The 24,729-nt window shown below is 39.4% G+C and overlaps 2 protein-coding genes across 6 annotated transcripts in view; one reads left to right on the top strand and one right to left on the bottom strand.

Annotated features, from left to right (window-relative positions):
• The window catches only part of PRIMPOL (primase and DNA directed polymerase), a 116,786-nt gene that overhangs the window by 39,477 nt on the left and 52,580 nt on the right, over window positions 1-24,729 (top strand). The window lies entirely within an intron of this gene.
• CASP3 (caspase 3) lies at window positions 176-24,586 on the bottom strand. 5 transcript variants are annotated; one of them, XM_032413660.1, is made up of 7 exons: window positions 24,490-24,586; window positions 12,448-12,512; window positions 10,110-10,234; window positions 7,006-7,134; window positions 6,512-6,687; window positions 5,885-6,005; window positions 4,036-4,492 (listed from the first exon to the last, which is right to left on the bottom strand). In XM_032413660.1, exons 2-7 carry the CDS (start codon window positions 12,498-12,500, stop codon window positions 4,263-4,265), a joined length of 834 nt encoding a protein of 277 aa, XP_032269551.1. In that variant the 5' UTR covers window positions 12,501-12,512; window positions 24,490-24,586; the 3' UTR covers window positions 4,036-4,262. The 5 variants fall into 5 exon arrangements, with proteins under 5 accessions (XP_032269554.1, XP_032269555.1, XP_032269553.1 ...); XM_032413661.1 differs by having other exon boundaries at window positions 12,448-12,508; XM_032413663.1 differs by lacking the exon at window positions 10,110-10,234 and having other exon boundaries at window positions 176-4,492.

The following is a 24,729-nucleotide window of genomic DNA, read 5'->3' as shown; positions in this document are numbered from 1 at the left end:
GACGCTTAACGACTGAGCCACCCAGGCGCCCAACAAGTCTATACTTTACTCAGTGCTCATCCTAAGTGTGCTCTAATCCCCTTCCCCCATTTCCCTCACCCCTCACCCACCTCCCCACTGGTAACCACCAGTTTGTTCTCTGTAGTTAAGAGTCTGTTTTTTGGTTTGTCTTTTTTTTCTCCCTCTGTTCCTTTGTTTTGTTTCTTAAATTCCACAGACAAGTGAAATCATGTGGTACTTGTTAGGTCTTTTCATTATCAGTGTAGTAAAAGGTAGAGATTCTGGGCATGAAAATTCTTTCATGGATATTTGTTGGCCTGCTTACCATGTGATAATTATAATCATATTGTAAAGGAAAAGGATGGAATGAGTAGAAAAATCAATCAAGAAACTAATACTCTAGTTTGTTCCTTCAACAACAAAACTCTGAGAATTATCTTGGGCTCAAGTTCTAATATTAAGTATGTTATGATTTCTCAATTAATACCTACAGAGATTGACACAAAGAAGAAAGTTAACAAGCTAAAGAAAATCACATAACACGGCTTTTGGAAATGTATGGTACCCTCTCCACCCCTCCCCTCTGTACGCATCATGTACAACCCGTGTTCTCATCATTGAGAGAGTTTTGTGCCCCTTTCACCTCCCCTTGATTTAATTTCATTTTTGAAGGCTTGAAAGGTACAATAAAAAGGAGTCATTTACATCAATGGGTTTTAAAATGGAGCTGGGAGGCCATTAAGGTGGGCCTTAGGCACACTCCTCACAGGGTGGAACCATGGACTTTTGCACTGGGCCAAACAGCAAATATTCCCAGGCCTCTGCGGGAGCACCTGCAATTCGGCATAGGAATGAAGTTTTGCTCAGTGATAGCCTTCGCAAGCCATTATGGTTAGCCAGGACTAGTTTTCTGTTGCCAACACCAACCAGAATTCTTTGCAAACAACATAGACAAGCATTCCCTTTTGTCTTTAATAAACCCTGACTTCTGTTCCCTAGTGAGTCAAATTTTGGGTTGCCACCTGAATCTGTGCTCCCAAATTGCCATTCTGAGACCCAAAATGAATGTGTTTGTTTGATTCAGTTCTGCTTCTTTTCTCAGTCGACACAGGTAATACATTGACATGGTTCCAAAAAGTCAAAGTCATCTAGAAAAGTGAACAATGTGAAATCTCACTTCCATCCTTGTCCCCATTCACCATTTACATTTTTATTAGTTTCTTCTTATTCTTCTTTTTTTAATTCTCCTGGTGTTTCTTTATGCAAATGCACATTCGTATCTCCCTCCTCCCTTTTTATGCAAAATACAGCATATTATCTATAGTGTTCTGTTTCATCCTTTTCTACTTAATCGTACACAGGGGAGATCTTTACCTATCATTTGAGCAGGCTCCTCCTCACTTTTTTACAGCAAATCATGTTCCATTATGTGGACATATCACAATGTATTTAACCTGCCTTCTCTACAGATGGGTGGCTGCCATTTTTTTTAAACCATGAAAACAAGGTTTTGATGAGTGCATAAAATTTTGTACATGTACAGATGTAGGGGTAGTCTGAATTTCAAGAAATGATGATTGCTACTTCAAAGAATATATAATTTGATAAGTATTGCCAGATTCTCCTCCACAGGGAATTATACCATTTTGCAATCCAACCAGTGGGAGGAGATATTTCCTTGTGTTGCCCACAGAATGATATCTAACTTGAGGACTTCTGTCAATCTGATAGAGGACAGATGATCCCTTAGTTTAATTTGCTTTTTCTCTTATCATGATGGAGATTAAGCTCTTTACCTGAGTGTTAGGGACATTTGGTTTTTCCTTTTCTGTGAACTGTGTTCATGCCCTTGGTCCATTTTTCTACTGAATTGCTGGTGTTTTTTCTTTTTAATATCTCAGACTTCTTTAGATAGTAGGGAGATTAGAACGGGCTGGTTTTCTCAACCCGTTACAGCTTTAAAGAGCCTTAAAAAAGTTATTCATGCCATCCTCTATTCCTTGGAAACAGGAATCCCCTATTCCCAGTTCGGATCATTTAATTTAGTTTTCTGACTTAAGAAGTATTCCATGTTCATTATAGAAACACTGGAAGGAATTTAAAACTACACGTTTGCACTTGTTAAATTCCTTTTCTAAGTACATAAAATAAGGGAACGCTTCCCCGGAGGTGGCCACCAGGGGCATCAGTGGTTTGACATGTATGTCCCCTGAGTTCTTTTTCCCCTTCTATTAGCCCTATTGAAAATGTATGTGGTGGAAAATGTTGTCCTTCAGCAATATTCTTTATACTCTGTTACCATTCTGCAAAGCAAGGAAACAAACAAAAACATGGTCATATTTAGGGACTGTGACTGCAGACCTGCTATCCTTCCTGGCATCATGGTCATCTTAGGAACAGGGCCCCAATGACAGGGCCTGGGAAGAAGAGAGCTCTACTTATCCTATTTAGTAATTTGCCATCATCTCAAAATATTTGATTACAGGGTCCTGCTGCATCCTCTTTGGTCCTTCCAAATCAAGCCCCAGCTCTTGGTTAAAACCGTTTTTAACTAGAGTTAGTAGCACGATATCAGAAACAAGAACAACAAAAACTTGAACATGTTGGTAATTTTAAGTTAAAATTTATATTTTGAAATAAAAATGCATAACAAAAGTTTACAAAACAGTCACACAGGAACACATCTCAGGATACCATTACATGCCTCATTTACTTAGAAAAAGTTCCATAGGTGAAACAAAGAGTGGTCATTTATAAATGTGAGTTTCTTTCCTTGAGCAAAAGATAGCTCCTGTGAAATGTCAGACTGCAAAACCCGTGAGGCCCCGGGATGCAGTAAGGGCTCAGGGCCTGCCTGAGTGAGGAGGCCTGCAGGCTGGCCTTCCTGGTGGGGGTTGCTTCCCCATGCGCCAGAGGAGGGGTGAGACTGCTGATTGCCAAGGTCCTGTGTGCCACGGGCCTTTTTTTCAGTGAACAGTATATCGTTATAACCACCATTTTTTGGACCTTTGACCATAAACTTCAACAGAAAATAACTTAACGTGCTTAGAAATGGTACCATAAAACGTGCTATGGTTTCTGTTGTGACTCTTAGCATCTTTGGAAAATTTCCATCTCAGAAATTTCTGATTTGGTTAGCTTTCTTGGAGATTCCTGCCTTGTTGGTGGGAGGGTGTCATCCTCCAAGCACACTAGTCCGTATGAAAAAACTAGCTAGGGTGCTTTTTCCAAAGCCGGTCTAGGGCTCTGCCCTCATCACAAAGGCTGTGCCCACCTGTGTCTCTGCTCAGGCTCAAACCATCTTCTAGCGATGGAGTGCCCAGCTGATTGATTTACTGTTTCTTCGTGGCATTTCACTGGTTATTATGTAAGTTGTATTTTAGGATGTTCCTGCAGAATTTCTTCAATTCACGCTGCTATCAGCGTGATCGACAGTTTGAGATGTTTACATAACAGCTCTTCACATATTTTGCTGGTATGTGAAGCTCAAGAGACTGGCTCAGGCACAAAGGACAGGATATGGAAGCTGCTGGATGAGCTGCGTTTCAGCACCATGAGGTTCTAACTCTGCCTCCCTCCATTAACGCTGCATCTAGCTAAATGCCTCGCAAGAGTCAACGGGATTTGCTCACACTTCCTCTGGTCAAATATTTAGTTTCCTTTTCAATACTAAACATGACTTTTTGTAACAAAGACATGCTTGGGCCAAACATCACAAAACCATGCGCTCAGACAAATGATCAAAAAATACAGTTGACTTATCTCCAAATCCTGATTCTAAAAATCAAGGTAGGTCTTTAAGACCATGACCCTGCCCGTGGAGCTCCACATTCTAGGATACGTTATTCCCCATCATCGTGTCTGTAGTTTGACAAAAATCAGAGTACATACTCTCATATAGGAGCATATCAAGATCATTAATTCATAACTACAATGTTTAATTTCTTCCATGATTACTCAAAAATTCGTAACAGCATTGCTAAAACTTGCTAATTATCAGGGCAGTTAATTTAGAAACATTTCCTCTCACAACAATTGTACCACTATCCATTTTTATTTATTCCTAATTAAATTCGATTTCGACTACCTGATTCTGAGTGTGAGGTAGCCTCATAGTTCTATTGCTTTGAAAGTAGCAGTTTCTAAAGTACCATGTGAAGTATTCGATTAGATTTAAACGAGAGGAAAATATAGGATTGGTTAAACCATTTCCTCACCTGGCATATGAACTTAAAAAAAAAAAACCAAAAAACCATCCATCTTTAGTGATAAAGATACAGTTCTTTTGTGAGCATAGAAACAATACACGGAATCTGTTTCTTTCCATGAAAAGCAGAATCAAGAGAAAAGGACTCAAATTCTGTGGCTACCTTTCGGTTAACCCGGGTAAGAATGTGCATAAATTCAAGCTTGTAAGCATAGAGTTTCAGCATCGTACAAAGTGACTGGATGAACCAGGATCCGTCCTTTGAATTTCGCCAGGAATAGTAACCTACGGGGCAGAATAACAACCAAAGTACCATGAGTATCTGATTTTATAGATTATTACATAATTATAAAGGTAAAAACAAGCACAAACTTCCACAAGCATTACTAGCCATAAAAAAGGAAATAACACCTCTTGTTTCAGGGGAGATGATGCTGGTACGGGGGGTGGGGGGTGGTTTTGTGCATACACCTCTGCTTTTGGCAAGGAAAAAAGAGTGTGGACTACCTTCCCCGCTGAATGACAGGGAGCCTTCTTGTCTGGGTTTCCCTTTTCACAGGGAGGAAGAGGGAAACATGCAAAAATGCAGAAGCAAATGTGAAAGAGGCACCATTGTAAGGAGCATGGTGTTGCCATCACATTATTGATTCATCCAAGAAATCACTTGCTTATGTATGCACACACATTTGCATGTCCTAAACTTGTCTACAAGGCATCCAAATAAAGTATGATGAAGACATGACAGAGTATTCAAAAACTCCAAAAAAGGGAACACAATGTATTCATTGTACATTTTTCAGATTAACTCTTGGATCTATTGCTTCTAATTTGGAAGTACTTTACCTGGAACTGTCTTGAGGTTAAAAAGAAATCATGTTGAGCGTATTTAAAAATGTAACATTCTTTAAAAATACATTTGTCCTCTATTTCCAAACTTTGTGACACCCTGAGTTAGTTGTATAATAAATAAATTGCACGATCAATCAATACTTATTTATAGGAGGATAGGTATAACACAATCACAAAAACGTGGAATAACCTATTTCTTTTCCCTCGTTCCACTTTACCTTCTCACACACTATTCAGGTTTATTTTTATTATTTCCTATCTTCCAAAGAATTCCTGGAAAACATACCTCTCTCCTATTCTAAGAAGTGGACGAAGCTCTTAGCCGATTACCATGCATATGACAATATAGCACATATTGTACCATTTCACAAAATTACGACTCATTACTCTATATTGCAATATAGTATCCTATCTGGCATTAAGTTCATGAAGGACACTGTGGAAGTATGCTTTCTTATTTTTTTTTAATATGTTCAGTTGGACAGCATATAATACATCATTAGTTTCTGATGTAGTGCTCAACTATTCATTAGTTATGTTTAACACCCAGTTTAACACCTGAAACCATGCGCTCAGACAAATGATCATCCTCACATGTGCCCTCCTTAATACCCATCACCCAGTTACCCCATCCTCCCACTTTCTTATAAATGCACATTTTCCAGCCAAACTTTGCTAAAGACAACTTTCTGACACATCTCTGTCGTTAAGGTACCTAAAATACAGACCAGTTAGCTGTTCATGAATGTCAAAATCTTGGCAGCCTTTGCAACACTTGTTTTGTGTCTAGAATCTCCAGGTAACGTTCGTTATTGGTAACTGTCTTACCAGGGGCCGTAGAATAGGCATACAAGAAGTCTGCTTCAACTGGTATTTTCTGACAGGCCATGTCGTCCTCGGTTCCACTGTCCGTCTCAATACCGCAGTCCAGTTCTGTGCCTCGGCAGGCCTAGCGGTTAGAAAATAAGCATTTAAAGGTGCCTGGGTGGCTCAGTCGGTTGCATGTCCGACTCTCGATCTCAGCTCAGGTCTTGACCTCAGGGTCGTGAGTTCAAGCCCTGGGTTGGGCTCCACGCTGGGTGTGGAGATTACTTAAAAAAAAAATTATTAAAAACTGTATGTGTAAAAAAACAAAAAAACAAAACAAAACAAAAGGGCAAACAACAACAAAAAAAACAAAAAACAAAAAAAACTGTATGTGTGTATACACATTACTGTTACTTCTAAGAAATGTAAAGGCTGTGTAAAAATGGGTGTTAAAATGAGGAATCTTTTTGATACGAGTCTAAAAGGAACATTTATTCTCTATCTTGTAAGTGGTAGCTTAAATGAATAAAAAAGTTACAGTAGTTGAGTAGCTTCAGGGGAAAAAAATAAATCCATTGGCTAATCCACAAATGAGTAAATTAATCCCTGATTAATCCTCAGTAACCAAGCTGTTTAGGTATAGATTACCTGAATAATGAAAAGTTTGGGTTTTCCAGTCAGACTTCGACAATAATCCCCTCTGAAGAAACCTGTTAATTTTTTCAGGTCAATGGGTCCATTTGTTCCAAAAATTATTCCTTCATCCCCATGGCTTAGAAGCACGCAAACAAAACTGCTCCTTTTGCTATGATCTTCTTTAGAGACTGGAAAAATGTTTACAAGTAAGGAAAATAGACATACAAAAAACCAATACAACTTCATTCACCCATCAATCTCCCATTAAACTGTACAGGAGGAAGATGAAGAAACTTGAGGACAGAACTAAGAGATCATCGAAACCCAATTTGGGGCAGTCAACATACCTCAAGCCACGTTAGGGAGGTGGCATGAATAACTTTTATTTTATGTATATAAAATATGGGATTATATAGAGTATGGGTGCTTTATTATTATAATTACAGCTATACCATAGTATAAAATTAAGACAATGAAAGTAGGTCACTCTTTTAATTATTTCTTACCACTGTCCATTAATTCCAAAATTTCTTCGCATGTGAGATCATTTTTATTCCTGACTTCATATTTCAAGTTTGTGAATGTTTCCCGGAGGTTTGCTGCATCTACATCTGTACCAGATCGAGGTAGCATTCCTTGAAAACAGAAAAGATTACTTATAATTGCATAAAAAAAAAAGTAACTGCTCTGAAATAAACTATTCAGCAAGTCACACAATCCACAATAAATTCTTCTTTTCAACTGCTAAGAAAATTCAATGACTTTGATCATGGTAACACAAAGTCTCTTTAGTTTCTTAGCATATAAGACACTTCATAACATAAACTGTATCAGTGTTATGGTCATAAAGATATCTTTCACAGCTGCTTAGATAGTGAAAAACACAACTGAAATGCTTAATGAGAGAAGTCTGGTTAAATAAATTATGATTCATTTACATAATGGAATACTGTGTTGCCATTAACATTTCTGTAGACATGGGGCGCCTGGGTGGCTCAGTTGGTTGAGCGTCTGACTCTTGATGTTGGCTCTGGTCATGATCTCAGGGTTGTGCGATCGAGCCCTGCATTGGGCTCCAAGCTTAGCTCAGGGTCTACTTGGGATTCTCTCTCCTTCTGCCCCTCCCCCTGCTCACTCTCTCTGTCTCTCAAATAAATAAATAAATCTTAAAAAAAAATTTCTGTAGGCAAAATTTTGCCATGGGAAATGGTCACTGTATTAAAAAAAACTATAAAACAATAGGATCCTACTTTTGCTTAAGAAAAAAATGGTATATATAACAATACACACATCTCACATACTTAGAGGAAGTGTATTTTTTTGATTCTAAGTTCCCAACAATTTTCAGATCCGTTACTACTTTAATAATATGTTTTCAGAAGCCCCCCCCCCCCCAAATCAATGACTACCACATTGATACTGTTCACCAGGCATCCTGCTATGAGTAGTTTCTTCAACCCTTCCAAACACCAGTGAGACAGTGATTGTGACCAGCTTCACTTGTACGGATGTGGGACGGCGAGCACAGAGAAGTTCAGGAACTTGTTGAAAGTAATAAGGCTAGCGTTAGGCTGGTACCCAGGGGTCCTGGGCTTTTGTCCCTCCTTTACGGTACCCTCCACATAAACGTACAGACTGACTATACAGTACACTCAGATCTAAAAAGGCTAAAGCATTAGGGAGGACACACCTTAGAACTGAGTAAATTATTAACATGTATGAATGGGAAAAAAGACTCAATGTCTGTGCCTACAAAATATCATTGATAGAGCATCTCTGAATAGTGTGACTATGAGTCATTTTAATGTTTTTTTCTTTTGGTAATCTGTAGTTTCTGAAATTTCTATTATGGCCACAGGTAATGTTTATAAAATTAAAATAAGCCTATCAAAGTTTTGACTTTGGAGAGGCTGAGGACACCATGCAGCTATGTGACAAGGTGAGTGAATTCCAGTCCGGGGTTGTGAGCCATTTAATAGTAGAATAGAAAACATGAGACTGTCAGGAGATCACTGTGAGGACCTGACCTTCACATTTCAAAGCAGAAGAAGAGCTCACTCGAATGCTAAAGCCAGACTCCTGGGTTAAGTATTTTGTTGTTATGGTTGTTAAAGAATAGGTCCCACAATGTAAAATTCTACCGGAAGTGGGCATGATAACTTAGCAACGTGATGCAGAGTATCTAATGGCTGAAGGTGGCACCTCAGCTTACAGCCAAAAGCAATACAAAGGCTCCCATTCAGAATCAGACACCAATTTTTCCAATTAATCTTTCCTTATAACTAGTCTAACACCAAGCTCTACTTATTGTTCCAGTGCAACCTGGATTCTTCTGGCCATTTTTACCACCAGCCCAGTAGATGGCCTCCTAAGTTGGATCTGCTGCTTCTAATTTCTTTAATTAAAAATTAAGTCTAATGTGACCAATATGCCAATTCAAAGAATTATCACAGCATCAATATAAAAATAATGGAGAAATAGCCCAAATGTCCATTCATATGGTAAATTATGCAAATTAAGCAAATGGAATCTTATGTAATCATTCAAAGATCTGAAAATTATATAGCAACATGAAAAATGCTTATATTACATTAAGTGGAACAAGCAGAATAAATTATTGCTTAAATATTATGAATGAAATTAAGCTTTGAAAGAAACTGTCAGGAAAAAGAATCAAGTAACACATCAAGATATTAATTAACTTTTTGGGATTGTAAGGGACTTTATTGTTTATATTCTCTAAAAAAAAGTCTGAACCATATTAGTAGATTCAAGTCACACCCAGTATAGAGACTGAGAAGGGAGATTTGGTGATCAGGCCATGGTGAACCTAAGAGAGCAGTTTCAGTAGAGGTAGAGGTAGAAAACAGAAAACAGATTCAAGAGGGATGGAAAGAAGTGAAGATGGCATGCTTAAAGCATATGTTTTCAAAACTTAGAGGAGACAAAAATCAGATCAAAGCTTAAGAGGAAGCAGGGTAAAAGAAAGGTCTCTTTAAGATGGGGTTCTGTCATTTTTGTGGGGGAAAAGGAAAAAGTCAGTAGAGCAAATGAAGATACAAAGAAGTGAAGCAGTGCAGGAGGATTCAGAGCTCAGACTGGGGGGTGGGGGGTGGTCAGACACACCAAGGCCAAGTCCCAGCTCTGCTACTAAATGACCTGTGTGAACTCTGTGTCAGAATTTTAACCTTTCAGCATCCAATAGTGGTTACTTTTCAGAGTTGTTGTAAAAATTAAATGAGATAATACCAATGAGGTGCCTTGCACAGTTCTTGGAAAGAAAAAAATACTACTCCTTATTTGTTGTGATCCCTCTATTAGAATGAAAGAGGGAGCAGAAGGATAAAGAAGCAAGGGTTACACAGAAGTCGGGGCAGAAGAGCCAACATACAGATGGGAGGGAGCTGTTGGAAGAGAGAGAAATTCTGATGATGGGCAGAAGATCAAGAGTTTGTGATGGAGGATGTGTAGGGTCCTGCTCTATCTTTACTCTGTGGCTATTCTGTGTTATCGTTTACTAACTAATAACATCAGTTCCATTTTTCATATTATACCAAACGTAAATGGTATAATATTTGAAGAGGACTAAAAATTACATTAGGATACATACCAGTACTTCTATGAAAGTTCTTATTATTAATTATTATACATAAACCCATTTCAGGATAATCCATTTTATAACTGTTGTCCAAGGACATTCCAGAGTCCACTGATTTGCTTCCATGTAAGATCTTTCTGTTTGGAAATCAAACAACAGTTTACAAAGGCAGAAATGACCGATGCTGCTGTTTACATTAATACAACTTTTGTAACACATAAGAACAGTTCACATTTGTTGAATGAATGTCAGGCTGTGTGCTACAGGCCTTTCCTGATTTAAATTTCATGAGAAACCATTTCACAGATCTGGAAATGAGTGCCCTGAGGCTCAGTGCTGAGGGTTACGCAGACACTGTGTCATACCTGTCGGACTTCAGAGTTCAGGCTTTTGCTCTCTACATTTTACGTTTTCCTCTAAATTTTTACAAAATCTCACCAAATACATTTTATAGTTTAAAATTCTTAAATTTCTTATAACTTGTGAGATATTTATCTCTCAAGGTAAGAGTAAGATCTTAAAAATTACCCTGGAAATGAGAGGAAACCAACAAAATACAGATAGGACTCAAAGCACAGTATTTTTCACAATTCCTAAATTGTTCCTTAAACACTACGAGCTGAACAAATTAATAGTTAATACATGGAATCACTGTTGTAAAGAATTGGAAATACTTGTCTGAAGGTCACTTATCCAAAAACCTCTGTTATCTAGACCAGGGTCAAAAAACTTTTTTTCAAGAGAGCCACACATTAAGTATTTGAGGCTCTGTTGAAGCAGCTACTCCATTCTGCTGGTGAAAGTCGCCCAAGACAACATGTAAAGGAATGTGTGTGACTGTGTTCCAATAAAACTTGACCAAAATAGACTGCAAGCCTGATCCCCGATCTAGGCCAGAGATCAGGAACAGCCAAACATCCAAACATAAAGTCCACGTCCTCACGCATTTAACCTGAGTGTATTTCACATTACATACAATTCTAAAAACATTTTTGGAAAAAAATTAAAATAGTAAATTAAAGCAGTCAAGGTCAGAAACAATTATATTAACTAAGGTGAAGATCCCCACGTTTTATGGGTGAGAAAATTAATACTCAGAAAGTATTAATACTCAGTGACTTGTTGAAGATCATATAGATCACAGATAGCAATAGGATAGCTAAACGCCTGATGCAGGGCAGAGACTCAAAAAGCCGAGGGACGCGAAGATAACTTATCATTGGATAAAAACAGACCTAAATCTGTTTTGGGCTCCCATGTAATTTGCTATTAAATTATATTCTGTATGATATGAAAAGGTAGGAAAATTTATAAATCACTTAAAAGGTTTAAAAAAAAAAGACCCCAAACTTTCTTAAAAGAGATTGTATTTCAAAAGTTTAGTTTCTAATAAATCTCCTTACCTAAACAGACACTGCTAAACCTTTATCGGTAACCTGTTAATCGTTCTGTAATACTTTTGTTTAGTACTAAGATCACTAAATAATTACTATTATTTTTGTCCAAAATAATAATACTGGGTCTCAGAAGAAACTTTCTAGAATTAAAAGCTCCACAAGAGATCCCAAGTGGATAATGACATGAATTACACGAAGGGTGTTTGCATTTTATCTTTTTCCTTTCTCCATCATCTGGTTAGGGGAAGCATTATTAAGCAAAGTACTGCAAAGAGGAAGACGGAAAAACAAAGGGTACAAGATCATCTAAAATCAGTCAATTCTTCCCCAGACTCAGAATTGGCATTTCATTTTAGCCTTAAAACTCATAAATAGGGGCGCCTGGGTGGCTCAGTTGGTTAAGCGTCTGCCTTCGGCTCAGGTCATGATCCCAGGGTTCTGGGGTCGAGTCCCACATCAGGCTCCTTGCTTAGCGGGGAGCCTGCTGCTCCCCCTGCTTGTGCTCTCTCTCTCTGGCAAATAAATAAATAAAATCTTAAGAAACAACAACAACAACAACAACTCAGAAATAGACAGAAAGCCAAAAATCTCCTGCAAACACAAAAGCTCTCATCCTGCAGACGGATTTAGGAAGGCACAGAAGCACCCAGACTTGCGAGTTCTGCCTCTTTTGTAGCGTCCTTCTGCTTCCAGGTCGGAGATTCTGACTGTGGGTCGGGCACTATACCTCATCTTTCCCTCCATCCTCCCCACAGTTTCGTGAAAGTTTGATTTTAAAGACAAGATTCGGGGAGGATAAGTTAACATGTGCAAAAGCCACGCAGCTGTTGAGGTAAGAAGTCAGCTGGTTCTCTCTGGTTTGAAAGCCCTTTCTGCTTCACTGTTCCTCAAAGTTTGCTGTATTACATACACATCTTTCCCTGATTATAAAGGATAGCGTTAGAAATACTCACGTTTCTGAATTTTTAATGGATTTTGCATCCACTGAGTGTTCAGTGTTCTCCATGGATACTTCTAACTGGAATATAAAGAAGACAGAAGTTAATCTGTCATTAGGAGACCACGCATTATATTAATTATTCCAATGATTATTTCTCTAAATTAATGCTTTATATGACATTTTCAATTGGCATTACCACTCCTCGCCCAGCTTCACCTCTCTTGTTAAAGGTTTTGGTGAGTCAAACCTAGGAGCAATAATCCTTTCCAAAAGTATGTGTAATGTAGTCCATTTCTTTCTCTCTCTCTCTTTTTTAAGTGAGCTTGGAAGTTCATATAGTGTACAGGTAAGAAGCATGCAGCTTGATAAATTTTTACATTTATTCACTCCCAACCAGATCAAGACACAGATTGCAACTTGTTTCTCTTGCAACAGATCAGGTCATTCATTGCTAAGAACTCAGCCTTCCAACTCAGCATAGTCAAAACAAAACCCAGAAACTTCCCATCACAATCGTACACCTCACACAATACTATGCTATAATGCTTTAGATTCTCAAGAGATCCAGCACCAGGAAGTTCCAAACCTCCATATAATCTTTACTCTGAAACTGGGCTTGAGAATTCCAACTTCTCATCTAGGGTCGTGGAATGGCCAGGGACACCTGGAAGTGAGAACTAAAGTTTCTGCTTTCGTTCTTCCATCAGACAATTCCAGTGGATGTGACATGGTGAGCCAGTCCTTACAACTGGAGGAGCTACCACTCTATGGGGCACTTATTATACAGCAGGCATTTAGCTGGGCATCTTATCTTTTCTCTTCCCAACACTCCTGAAAGTCAGGAAACCCTACTTCTTGTGATTAAATGACTTTGTCCACAGTCACAGAGCTAAGTGACTCAGGCCCTCTCCTTCCCACTCTGCTCTGCTGCCTCTGAAGAAGCCAGTTCCTTACTACTTGTCTTCTGGAGTTCTCGCATGTCTTCTCTGGCCTTCCAGAAGTAAAGGTACTTCCCATGGCAATCTGCCTCCCTAAATAAAAAGAGAAAAACAAGGCCCAAAATTCTTGACTTTCTCCAGCCTCTAGAAGCCCTGGCGATCTCAAAAATTTGAATCGAAAGACAACTTTAACCTGACTCGTATGCTAAGATCAGAAATCGTAAAAGAATATACAAGCCCATCAACAGGACTCACCCAATCACAAAAGCCTTTATAAAAAGTCCTAGCCTTCCTCCCCAATTTTAAATTTAAAAAATTGTAATAAAACATACATAAATCTACTGTCTTAACTATTTTAAGCGTACAACTCAGTGACATTAAGTATAGTTACATTGGTGCATAACTATCACCACCATCCATCTCTAAACTTACTTTTTCATCTTCTCCCAAACTGAAAATCCTTACCAAAGCCCACCCTCTTCCAAGCCCAAAGCTAAGGAGACCTCTTTTGTTCTCCAAAACTAAGTTCTTTCCTGCCTTCTCCCTGAATAGCGTGCAAGCCTATGGTGGGAAAAGATGGAGACAAGAATATGGAGGAAGGGAAGCGTCACCATTTCAATTCAACCACAGAGGAGAGCAGTGTTTTACTTTCTCTCAAAGCCAGTCTTTGTTTTGCTTTTCTAACAAAGACTCTTTGCTTTTCTACCATCTTGTTTCCTATAGGCTTTCTAGAAAACCAAGGGAGGATGGTGAATACAACTGGGATGAACCATCTTTTAGTCAGTAAGCAAATACTTAGTGAGCACATGCTTTGTACCAGATACCAGTGTAGACACCAAGACAGAGTGGAAGACAAGACAAAGTTCTGACCCTCAAACTTTCATCCTAGAAAGGAAGAATAATCACAAATTGATAGTAAGATTTCTGACACTAATTGGGACTATGAAGAGAAGAAAACAGAGTAAAGTAATGGGGAGACTGGGAGTATGAGCTACTTTAGCTAAGGTGGTTGGGAAAGACATCTCTCAGGTGATGTTTACATCGAGATCTAAATGACATAGAGGCTATCTTTGCCGGGAAGGACCAACAAGTACAAAGTCCCTGAAAAAGTTTGGTGTATTCACGGTACAGAAAGAAGACTACTTTGACTAGTGCATGGTAAAAGAAAGGAAGGCATAAAGAGAGATGAAGTAGGGAAGTTGAGATCACATAGGGCCCTCAGGAGCTGAGAGCAGCTTTGGTTTTATTCTGGTTGCAAGGAGAAACCATTGGTGTGTTTTAAGCAGAGGGGGACGGCATGCTTTAAAAAGATCACTCTGGCTGCGGAGTGAAGAATCAACTGTGGAAGATTGGAGTAGAAGCACACAGGACAATGGAAAGCCTTATAGAATAGTTCTGGAAAGAGATGATGGTGGCTTAGATTAGAGTTGATAATTGGAAATAGGTAGTTAAGAGTCTGGAACTCAGGGAGAGATCAGCGCTAGAGATACACGGGGCACTCTGGTATTTACAGGCCAGCACGAGACTGAGAGAGGTGACTGAAACGGGTTGCGGGGGGGGTTGGTAGGGGTGGGTCAGATGAATGTGGTATACCAAAGCATGCAGAAGTCTTTCAAAGAGTGTTCCATGCTTTAAATATTGCTAAGAGGTCAAGTCAGTTAAGGACAGACCACTGGCTTTGTAAAAGAAGGTCATGGGTATAGTGGGGATTATCAGGAAAAACTGTCCAACACCTGGAAATGGGCAAAATGGGCAAAAGAAATTATTGTATGTCATTTCAGCATGGTGCTGGGCGTGGTCTAGAGGAATCTTGAGGATTAGTTGACTTTATAGAGTCTTTTTTTTTTAAGTTTTTATTTAAATTCTAGTTAGTTAACATATAGTGTAATATTGGTACCAGGAGTAGAAGTCAGTGATCGATCACTTACATACAACACCCACTGCTCATCACAAGTGCCCTCCTTAATACCCATACCCATTTAGCCCATCCCCCACACACCTCCCCATCAGCAACCCTTCTGTTCTCTATAGCTAAGAGTCTCTTATGGTTTGCCTTTCTCTCTCTTTTTTCCCCCCCTTCCTCCATGTTTTGTTTCTTAAATTCCACATATGAGTGGAATCATATGGCATTTGTCTTTCTGACTTATTTCGCTTAGCATAATACACTCCAGCTCCATCCATGTCATTGCAAATGGCAAGATTTCATTCTTTTTAATGGTTACTATTCCATTATATATATATATATATATATATATATATATATATATATATATGGCATATCTTCTTTATCCATTCATCAGTCGATGGACATTTGAGCTCTTTCCATAATTTGGCTATTGTTGATAATGCTGCTATAAACATCAGGGTGCAGGAGCCCTGTTGAATCAATATTTTTGTATCTTTGGGGTAAATACTTAGTAGTGCAATTGCTGGGTCATAGGGTAGTTCTATTTTTAACTTTTGAGGAATCTCCATACTGTTTTTGAGTGGCTGCACTAGTTTGCATTACCACCAACGGTGTAAGAGGGTTCCCCTTTCTCCACATCCTTGCCAACACCTGTTGTTTCTTGAGTTGTAATTTTAGCCATTCTACAGGTGTGAGGTGGTCTCTATCTTGGTTTTGATTTGTATCTCCCTGATGACTGATGTTGAGACACATGTCTTTTCATGTGTCTGTTAGCCATCTGAAGGTCTATTCGTGTCTTCTGTCCATTTCTTTACTGGATTATTTGGTTTTTGGGTATTCAGTTTGATAAACTCTTTATGAATTTTGGATACTAACCCTTTATCTGACCTTGTAATGACTAGGTTATTTTACAACTCTGTAGGAAATTAAGTCATAGAAAATGGATAGCCATGCTACTGATTCTTGCCTATAGCAACAAAAATGAATTTTGTCTTTTAATGATGCAATTGATTTTCGACCTATAGAAAAATGACCCTTCCAAATTACCTTTCACTGCCCCGTAGGATATTAACCAGTTCCACTTCTATTAGCAAATTCATATCCTTATACCCAACCATCTATGTTTGTTCTTCAAATTCTCCTTTGAACTGGTCTTAATATCTTACTGGTTCTATTATTAATTAAATAAAATATCTGACACATTTATTCTACATTTACACAACAGCCAAGTGTTAGACTTTTCAAACATTATAGTTTAAAAGGATCAATGTTGCTGCAGTGGGTTGGGGAGAAAATGGGAGAACAAAAATGAGTAAAGATAATACAAGTGAGCAAGCAGTTTTGCAGGGAAGGGGAAAGGAGAAATAGAATAGGAACTGGAGGGGGACGAGAGGTAGAGATTTCTTGCTTTGTTTGGTTTTAAAGATGGGCCATAGAAGGCTTGCTTTCATGCTGATGAGAACGATCTATGGAAAGTGAGAAATTAATAAGGCAAGAGGAGAGAAAGTTTGCGAATCTAGCTCACATATGGAAAAGCATCGGTCTCAGCTAAGAACAAGTGCGGGTTCGTCCCCCCATAAGGAGAAGGAGGGCAAACTATTGGGGCACAACAGGTGAAGGAGGGTGAATGTGATGGAAGGAGGATGAGGTACTTCTTATAAGATTGTTCCTATTTTCTCTATATTTAGAAGATAAACTATGAGACATGAATCCCAAAACGTCTGAGGTGTACTTTCGTGGGTATTTACCCATGTATTGTAACCAAGTAATACCAAAAACCAATCACACACAATGCTAGCAGAAGTGTGGGAGATAGGCATTCTCATACACTACTGGAAGGGGCATAAATTGGTATTATCTCTTGAAAATGATATCTCTTGATATGTCCTCCTATCCCTCAGTAAGAGCTTAGAAGTTTGATCCGGTAAAATTACACTTCTAAGAATGCAGCCTAAAAAATAGCCCCAGGGGTTGGGAGAGAGGAGGAAAAGGGAAGGAGGGGAGAGGAGAATATGGAGAATTGAGAATAGTTAAGTTGTGGTATATCCATACATTGGTTAATACAGCTATAAAACTTTTTAAAAGAACTTATCAACTATATATGAAATGCTTATAAGGCTAAGTAAAAATAGGTTATAAAGTTGTATAAAATAATATAATCTCAATTAAACACAAGAAAAAGATCCAAAGTAATTATCCAGCATCTTTACATATTAACCTATCTTTTAACAGTGGCTGTCTCTGGGTGATGGATTACTGGCAACTTATTTACTCCTTGATATTTCCCTATATTTTCTACAACATCTGTATTGTTTTTAAATTTAGAAAATAGTAACAAAGATTATCTTATAAAATAATATCTATCAGCAAGGATAGATTGCATCAACCAGGACTGTGTGGTCAATTTCAACTCTCAGCCCTGTTTCAAGAGTGATAAAAACAGGAGACCGCTACTACTATGAAAGTAGCAATCTTTCCTTGGCTGCTCTGTACCATGTCCTAGTCTCCCTCTTTTTCTTTCTCTTTTGTTTCACACATACAACAAACATAGATCAGGTACAAGAAACCTCAAACGTTCTTGAACCATAAATAGAGAGACCAAATTGCCCCATGCATGTCAATTCTAACTGGGCAGACTAAAATGCAAAATAATTATCCATCTGTGGTTGAAAAACAAAGCTGTGGTTAATTTGATGAATTGAGAGAATAGAGTGGCTAACAATTCTCAAACCATAGGCAAATACATAATAAGTGATTTACTGTTATTATATTACAATCCATAAGAAAATAATATTATCTATGTTTCAAGACTTTATGGCCAGCCTGTAGTGAATCTGGAGTGAAAACAGAGTGGGAAAGAAGACTTAATAAAAATAGAAATTTCTAAAGCTGAACCTGGAGCTCCCACCAGTGTCCTTTCTGGCCCGTGTTTGCCTCAAATTGGCCCTGTGAATGGGTTTTCCAAATGTAGGGTGTTGAGGACCCCCTGATGGGTTCCCACATGACTGAGGCCTTTAAGATCTCTTGTCAAACACTTCTGCAAACAGTGTCATGATTCTTAGACTGAAATACTAACTTCTAACAACCTTTTATCTCTTGCCAACAATAAAGCTATGGGATGAAACTATTTTATCCTTATAGATGGTTTAATTTTTTTTTTTTTTTTTGTGATGAGTACTGGGTGTTATACGCAACTAATGAATCGTTGAACACTACATCAAAAACTAATGATGTACTCTCAAATGAAAGGTAATTAAAAATGCATCTCTCCTATCTTAAGTAAGGTCACTCAAATGAAAGGTAATTAAAAACTAATGATGTACTATATGTTGGCTAATTGAATAAAAAAAAAAGAAAGTTTAAATTTAAATAGTGATCTGCTTTCCAGAATTTTAAAATATTTGACTTCTTGGCTCATATCAATGTTAAGATTTCATCTAAATAATAGCTGACTTTTAAGTAGTCACTTCCTTTTCATGTATTTATTGAACTTTAACCAAATCATTTTTAATAGTTAAGAAAGTTTTCATATAGATCAAGCCTAATAAAAGTGATTGTAATTTTTCTTTTTTTTTTTTTTTAAAGATTTTATTTATTTATTTGACAGAGAGAGACACAGTGAGAGAGGGAACACAAGCAGGGGGGAGTGGGAGAGGGAGAAGCAGGCCTCCCGTGGAGCAGAGAGCCCGATATGGGACTCGATCCCAGGACCCTGGGACCATGACCTGAGCCGAAGGCAGTTGCTCAACAACTGAGCCACCCAGGCGCCCAAAAGTGATTGTAATTTAATGATATCTGATATTAGGCATGAGATGGACGATTTTGTTTCAGTAAGGTAGTTGGTGGCTGGAAGGAAAAAATGGGAGTTCTTTGGAATGGGATTTAAAACAGTGTCTTATACTATTTGATAAGGATTTCTCAGGAACACATACTATAACGTGTTTCATTGCTTTCTTTATCAGTATCTGAACCATATATATTGCAACAGTATCAATTGACCTTCATACACTATCACAAACTTATAGAATGGTAAATAAAATCCTCATTGCATCAGACATGTGCACATTTGCTCTCTCCTTGTCACCATCTGCTTTTTCCACATGAAAACACCACATTCACACTCTTGGGAGAAGAGCTTTGGTTCTTGCAACTTACTAACGTGTCACACTTAGCATTACCTCACCTCCATTAGCTAATGCCGGGCTGAATACAAATTATTCTGGGGATGGTGATCTCATCTTAGAAGAATAAAAAAAAAATCCCTCAAGGGAAATATTTAACGCTCTAAGAGATAACAGGAGTTTATGTCTTAGAACATTTTCATTTGACAAAACATAAATGGGAAAACATACCAAAAGGGTTTAAAAAAATATATCCTAGCAGAGCAATGAACTTAACACTAATTGTTTCTTACTGTATTGATATATATAATTCTTTCCATCAATTCAGGATGCTGCTGATTATAAAGTACATTTCTGAACATGTATTAGATCCTGGAGAAATTTTAATAGACCAATTGGCATTAGATGGCAATTTGAACTTGGGTCTTAGACTCACTTCTCTAGTTCCTAGACCCCTTTTAACACTTGCCAGTAAAGCTGCTCTACACAAATCTTCAAAAACTAAAAGAAGGTTGTCAGTATAAATGTACTGTCACTCTAAAATAGATATTTAAACATTTCATGCTGTTTTCCTAAACAAGTGAAAAGTTGTAACGTTTTCCTATTTATATTCTAGTTAGCCAACTAAAGGGACCATTGTATATTGCAATAATCCAGTAAAGCAGAATAGATGATCTACAGTGAAGGCAGCAGAATGAAAATTAATTTCTAAAACTGAAATTTCTATATGAAGTTATGAAGTGTTAAAAATTAAAAAGCCCACAAAACCCTGTTATTAAAAATGAATAGTTTAAAAGCATGCCTATGGTAGAGATTTCAAAATAAGATATTAAATTAGTATCAACAGTTTGCCAGATTCCTACTCCACTAACCTGTCCCCCAGCAGTAGGCTGTTCCTAGGGCCTGTCCTAATAGGAAACTGAGGTAAAGGATAAAGCCTGGTCTCAAAAGGGTTTGAAATCTCCAAATGTGACATCAGAATGAATACTGCTCACTTATGAATCATGATTCTCCATGAATCTATCTAAAAAAAAAAAAAATTATGAGTAAAGATTTACCAGAGCACATAGCCAAAGAAAAGGCCAAAGAATCAAAATGTCTTATGTGATTTGAGGGTTGTGTACAAGTGTCCCGTAACAATAGTTCCTCTCGATGCTATCTCGTCTGGGCTAGACTCTGAGCCAAAAGGTACTTTTACTTACTTAGGTGTGCATTTATTATTTACTTATGTGTTTTTGGCTAGTCCTTCCAGTGATGGTCTGAGACATAATGATCCCCATTTTACAGTTCAGCTGACTGAGGCTCAGAGCCAGCACTCAAACCAGGATCTGTCTGCCTTGCGAGGGCAGAGTTCCACTCCTCAACATGACTTACTACCTTATAGGAGGGGTAATACCCTCTACTTTCAATAAAGGAAACTAAAATCCATAACCTAGAAGCTCTAATTAAGATGAGACAGAGAGCATAAATAACATGACAGAAACTGACAGCAGAGACACTGAAATAGTATAAAGTGCACTTACTCTAATTAATGAACAAAATAGGAATGACACTTACGGTTTTTTTGATGCCACTGGGTAATCTACTTCTAAAAGCAAAATATCTGGTTTTATGTTATTAAGACATTTTCTATATGCCTGTAAAGTAAAGGTGAAGCCTTTCCATCATGACTTCTGGGAAGGCTATACTTTTGCCAAAGAGCTTGAAAAACATCAGGATTGTATTTATGACCTATTAGAGAGGACAAAATCTTAAGAGCAGTCACATATCTAGATTCAGCAAGTGAAACAGAAAGAACAGACTTTTCACAATAGTTTGGATAAGAACAGGTTTCAGCTGTAATGTACTAGAGGTTTTATTGAAATTCTTTCCCATCTGGTCTCTGAATTTCTCCGGGGAATTAGAAGAATCACCAAATTGGATATTGGTGATTGGACCAATATCGTTGGACCTGGTAGTCAATCTCTTAATATTTACTTTGTAATTAAGGTGAAAACACACTGAGCAGCAAGTAAAATGAAATACAGAGTAAACTGAATGAAGTTCAGTGGTGCCATACAAACAGATCAAACCATTCTTTCCTTTTCTCTGGAAGGGCCCCAGGACCAGGAAGACAGGCTGAAATTGTTCCCCACTGTCCAAAGCCATATTTTGTATAAAATAAATGTAGAATGAAGGATCTTGGATGCCATTTATAAAAACTACAGATAACCTACAGGGCCTCCTCCCTCCCACTCAGGACCACTCGTCTGTAGAAGGAGATTCTGGTTTACAACCACCTGATTAAAGAAATTCCGCCTGCCAGAGAAGGTTTGAAACTGGGAAAAGTCTGAGTCAGTATTTATTCATTTGTCATTTGCGCTGTAATAATTTACTGAACTGTGTGCAGACTACTGCAGTAAACCTGAGTGTCCGGAGTGATGGTTAGAGCCGTGGATCCTATCCCTGTGTGGGACTCACACCTGTACTCCCTTATTCTAAAGTGGCTCCACAAGGCAGACGCCACACAGTGGTCAGTAGGGATCAGAGAATTTTATCTTACTCTACCCTAATTCAAAAAGCTCTATAAGCAATTTGCAGGCAAGAATGAAATAGGCAGAGAAATAACATCATATAGTTACAAAGCATAGTCAACAGACATCTCATTTTATCCTCACAACAACCCTATGAGGTGTGTGTATGATTTATGCTTAATTTATGAATGAGCTGGTAAGTGGCACCCTTGGGACTTGGCCTTGAGTGGTCTGGCAACAAAGTACCTGTTCCCCTCCATTATATATGTTACATCTGTACAAAACATTATCTAACAGTCTAAAAATTCCCACCTCTTCTTCGGGACCCAAACACCAGTGCTTCCCATATTTGAGGCAGAGTTTAAAGATGTAATAGTAGGCACCAAAATTGTTTTAAAGCCATACATGAAAATAGACTGCTTTTTAGCACTGAAGGGGGATGAAGGAGTAGATTGTGTTAAATTGGGTTTGAAAGCAAAACAGTAAAGAAACATTGTAATTGCCTGTATCAGATAACATGTCAGTCTCTTAAAATGGCAGGAAGTAAGGCCTTTTTTAAAGAGAGCAAAAGCAAATCTGATTTAATTAGGTACAATGTTGTTGTTGTTGTTGTTGTTTTACTGTGAACAGGTTTTATTGCCACACTCCAATAAATTGTTCGTTCATTAAAACACATTCTAACTTTCAAAGCCTTCTTTTGCAAAAGAGCAAGGCAAAACCAAAGCTCCAACATCAGGTTGTGACAGGGAGGACTTAAGCTTTACATTTCATTCTTGGAGATCATCTAACTCCAACACAAAGCGGCTGAGCACATTGTGATGCAGGCTGGTCTGACCACTTGGCTTAGCACCTGTTACATCCTGCATATTCATATTGTCACAGCAACTCCATATTTCACTTCTGCCATTTCTTTCTAATTCATATCTTTTAATTATAATTTGCTAAGTAAACCTAAAATAGGTTTATTTTTTCAGATAGGGCATAATTATTAAAAAGCATAATGCTATAGTATGGCCATTACTTGTGCCAGGCCCGATATACGGGGAAAAACAATAAGGAACAACAAGGTAACAAGATAAACATAGTCCCTCATGGAATTTGCTTACAGACTAGTAGGGAAGATAGTAGGGAAGTAAACAAGCAACTGCAAAGGATATGCCATTTGCTTTTTATGGAATGCAGGATGCAAAAGGAACTCATCATAGAAAACTTAACCTTGAAGTACTTAATGAGAACAGAAACCTAAGTCGGAGTTCCTCAAGCAAATGTGATGTAATGAAGGGAGAGAGGGAATGCAGAGTGTTCCAGGCAGAGAACAGGTATGATGATCAGCCTGGCTGTTCAGTAAGTGAAATGGTGGTATAACGAAAGATAAGATGGGGAGCGGACCAAGGCGCCAACCTATGCTTGGCTTTGTTAGCCTTGTTAAGGGATTGGGTTTGTCCTATGGGCAAAGAAACAGCCTTCTAGAATTCTATTTTATAAAGATGACTCAGCTTGTGCTGTGAAGAATGGAATGGAGGGCAGGGGGACGGGTCTGGAAGTATGGAGGCCAATGAGGACTGCTGTAGCTAGGTGAGAGCCTAGGGTGGTTCTCAAAAATGGAGAGAAGTGGACAGAGCTCATGGGTATTTAGGAGGTCCAGGTGGCTTGATGGCTAACTGGGGAAGGAACAGGGAGAGGTAGCTGAGAAGGCTGGTTTTGGGCTTGGATGCCACTTACTGAGTACAGGGACATAGGCAGCTTCTGCATGGCTTGAGAACAGACCCACTGAAATCAAGAGTGACAAAGTGTGAGAAAGGCACGCTTTTCAACATGCCCTGAGGGTATCTCAAAGCGGCTCCTAGGTGACTTTGGCTACAGATACTAAATCACAGGGAAGAACTGCAAGGATTTAAGGAAGCCTGCAGGTCTGAAAAGGAAATAGAATTCAACGCTTGAAATTTACTTCTCTGGAAAATTGAGCCACACAGTCAATCCGAAAAAATCTAGGCCCGAGACAGAGAAAGCAGCAGAGACTAAACCCTCTTCCAGTAATAGGAGCATCAGTCCGCGCCTCTCAGCAGCACCAGGCTCGCCTCCAGCCCTCTCGGGGCACCGTTTTTTGGCGCCGATCATCCGCTCCACTCTTCCCGATCCAAACGTCAGCCCAAGGTCCCGGCCACTCTCACTTCCCAAGCACCCCGCTGCCTTCGGCTCCGGCTCCAACCCCCTATTCCCACCCCCGGGTCCAGACTCTCCTGCAATCCGGCCTCGACGCTCCCGGACCGGCCTCTCGATCCTCCAGTCCTCCGGGCTCCGCATCTCCAGCCAGATCTCCGTTCCCCGGCCTCCACATCCCCTGGTGTCCCCCACCCGCCTTGGGTCTCTAAGCTAAGCAGGCTTCAGTGCACGTTCTCGCACCCGTCTTGGTGCGATAACAAAGGATCCGCCGCAAGGACCGTGCCCACGTCCTCCTCCCCGGAACAGCTGCAGGCCCGGGCAGGGTGCCGGGGCGGGCGCAGGGCTTGGGAGGATGAAGAGAGCGGGCCCAGGGTTGACGGGGCCGCTGCGGGAAGGGCGGATGGCAGCACTCACCGCACAGCCTCCAAACAGCCACGAGTCCTCTCGCTCGGGTTGGACTTCCCAAACCGCAGGCCCCAGCCCGCAGCCCTAAAAGGTGTGCTCCCGGGAGGCCCCGCCCCCGCTAGCCCCGCCCCGGGCCCGCCCCCGCGCTCTCGCCTCGGCGCTGACCTGTCCCTCCAGCCCCAGCGCTCTCCCGCTCCCACCACCCCTACGCCGCTGCCTCATAGGCCCGGCGCACTCCTCTCCCCGCCC

The sequence above is a fragment of the Phoca vitulina genome, unplaced genomic scaffold (genome assembly GCF_004348235.1).
Source record: "Phoca vitulina isolate PV1807 unplaced genomic scaffold, GSC_HSeal_1.0 scaffold15, whole genome shotgun sequence".
NCBI lineage: Eukaryota > Metazoa > Chordata > Mammalia > Carnivora > Phocidae > Phoca > Phoca vitulina.
The sequence above is the reverse complement of the archived record's forward strand: the minus strand, read 5'-3'. Positions and strand labels throughout refer to the sequence as shown.

What these genes read in the sequence shown, in the direction of transcription:
- CASP3 (XM_032413660.1), bottom strand. Translation starts at nt 12,500, where the DNA reads ATGGAGAACACTGAACACTCAGTGGATGCAAAATCCATTAAAAATTCA. An exon ending in GAACTTTCATAGAAGTACTG is followed by an intron (nt 7,135 to 10,109) that starts GTATGTATCCTA and finishes TCTGTTTTCAAG; the next exon opens with GAATGCTACCTCGATCTGGT. An exon ending in TTTGGAATTAATGGACAGTG is followed by an intron (nt 6,688 to 7,005) that starts GTAAGAAATAAT and finishes ACATTTTTCCAG; the next exon opens with TCTCTAAAGAAGATCATAGC.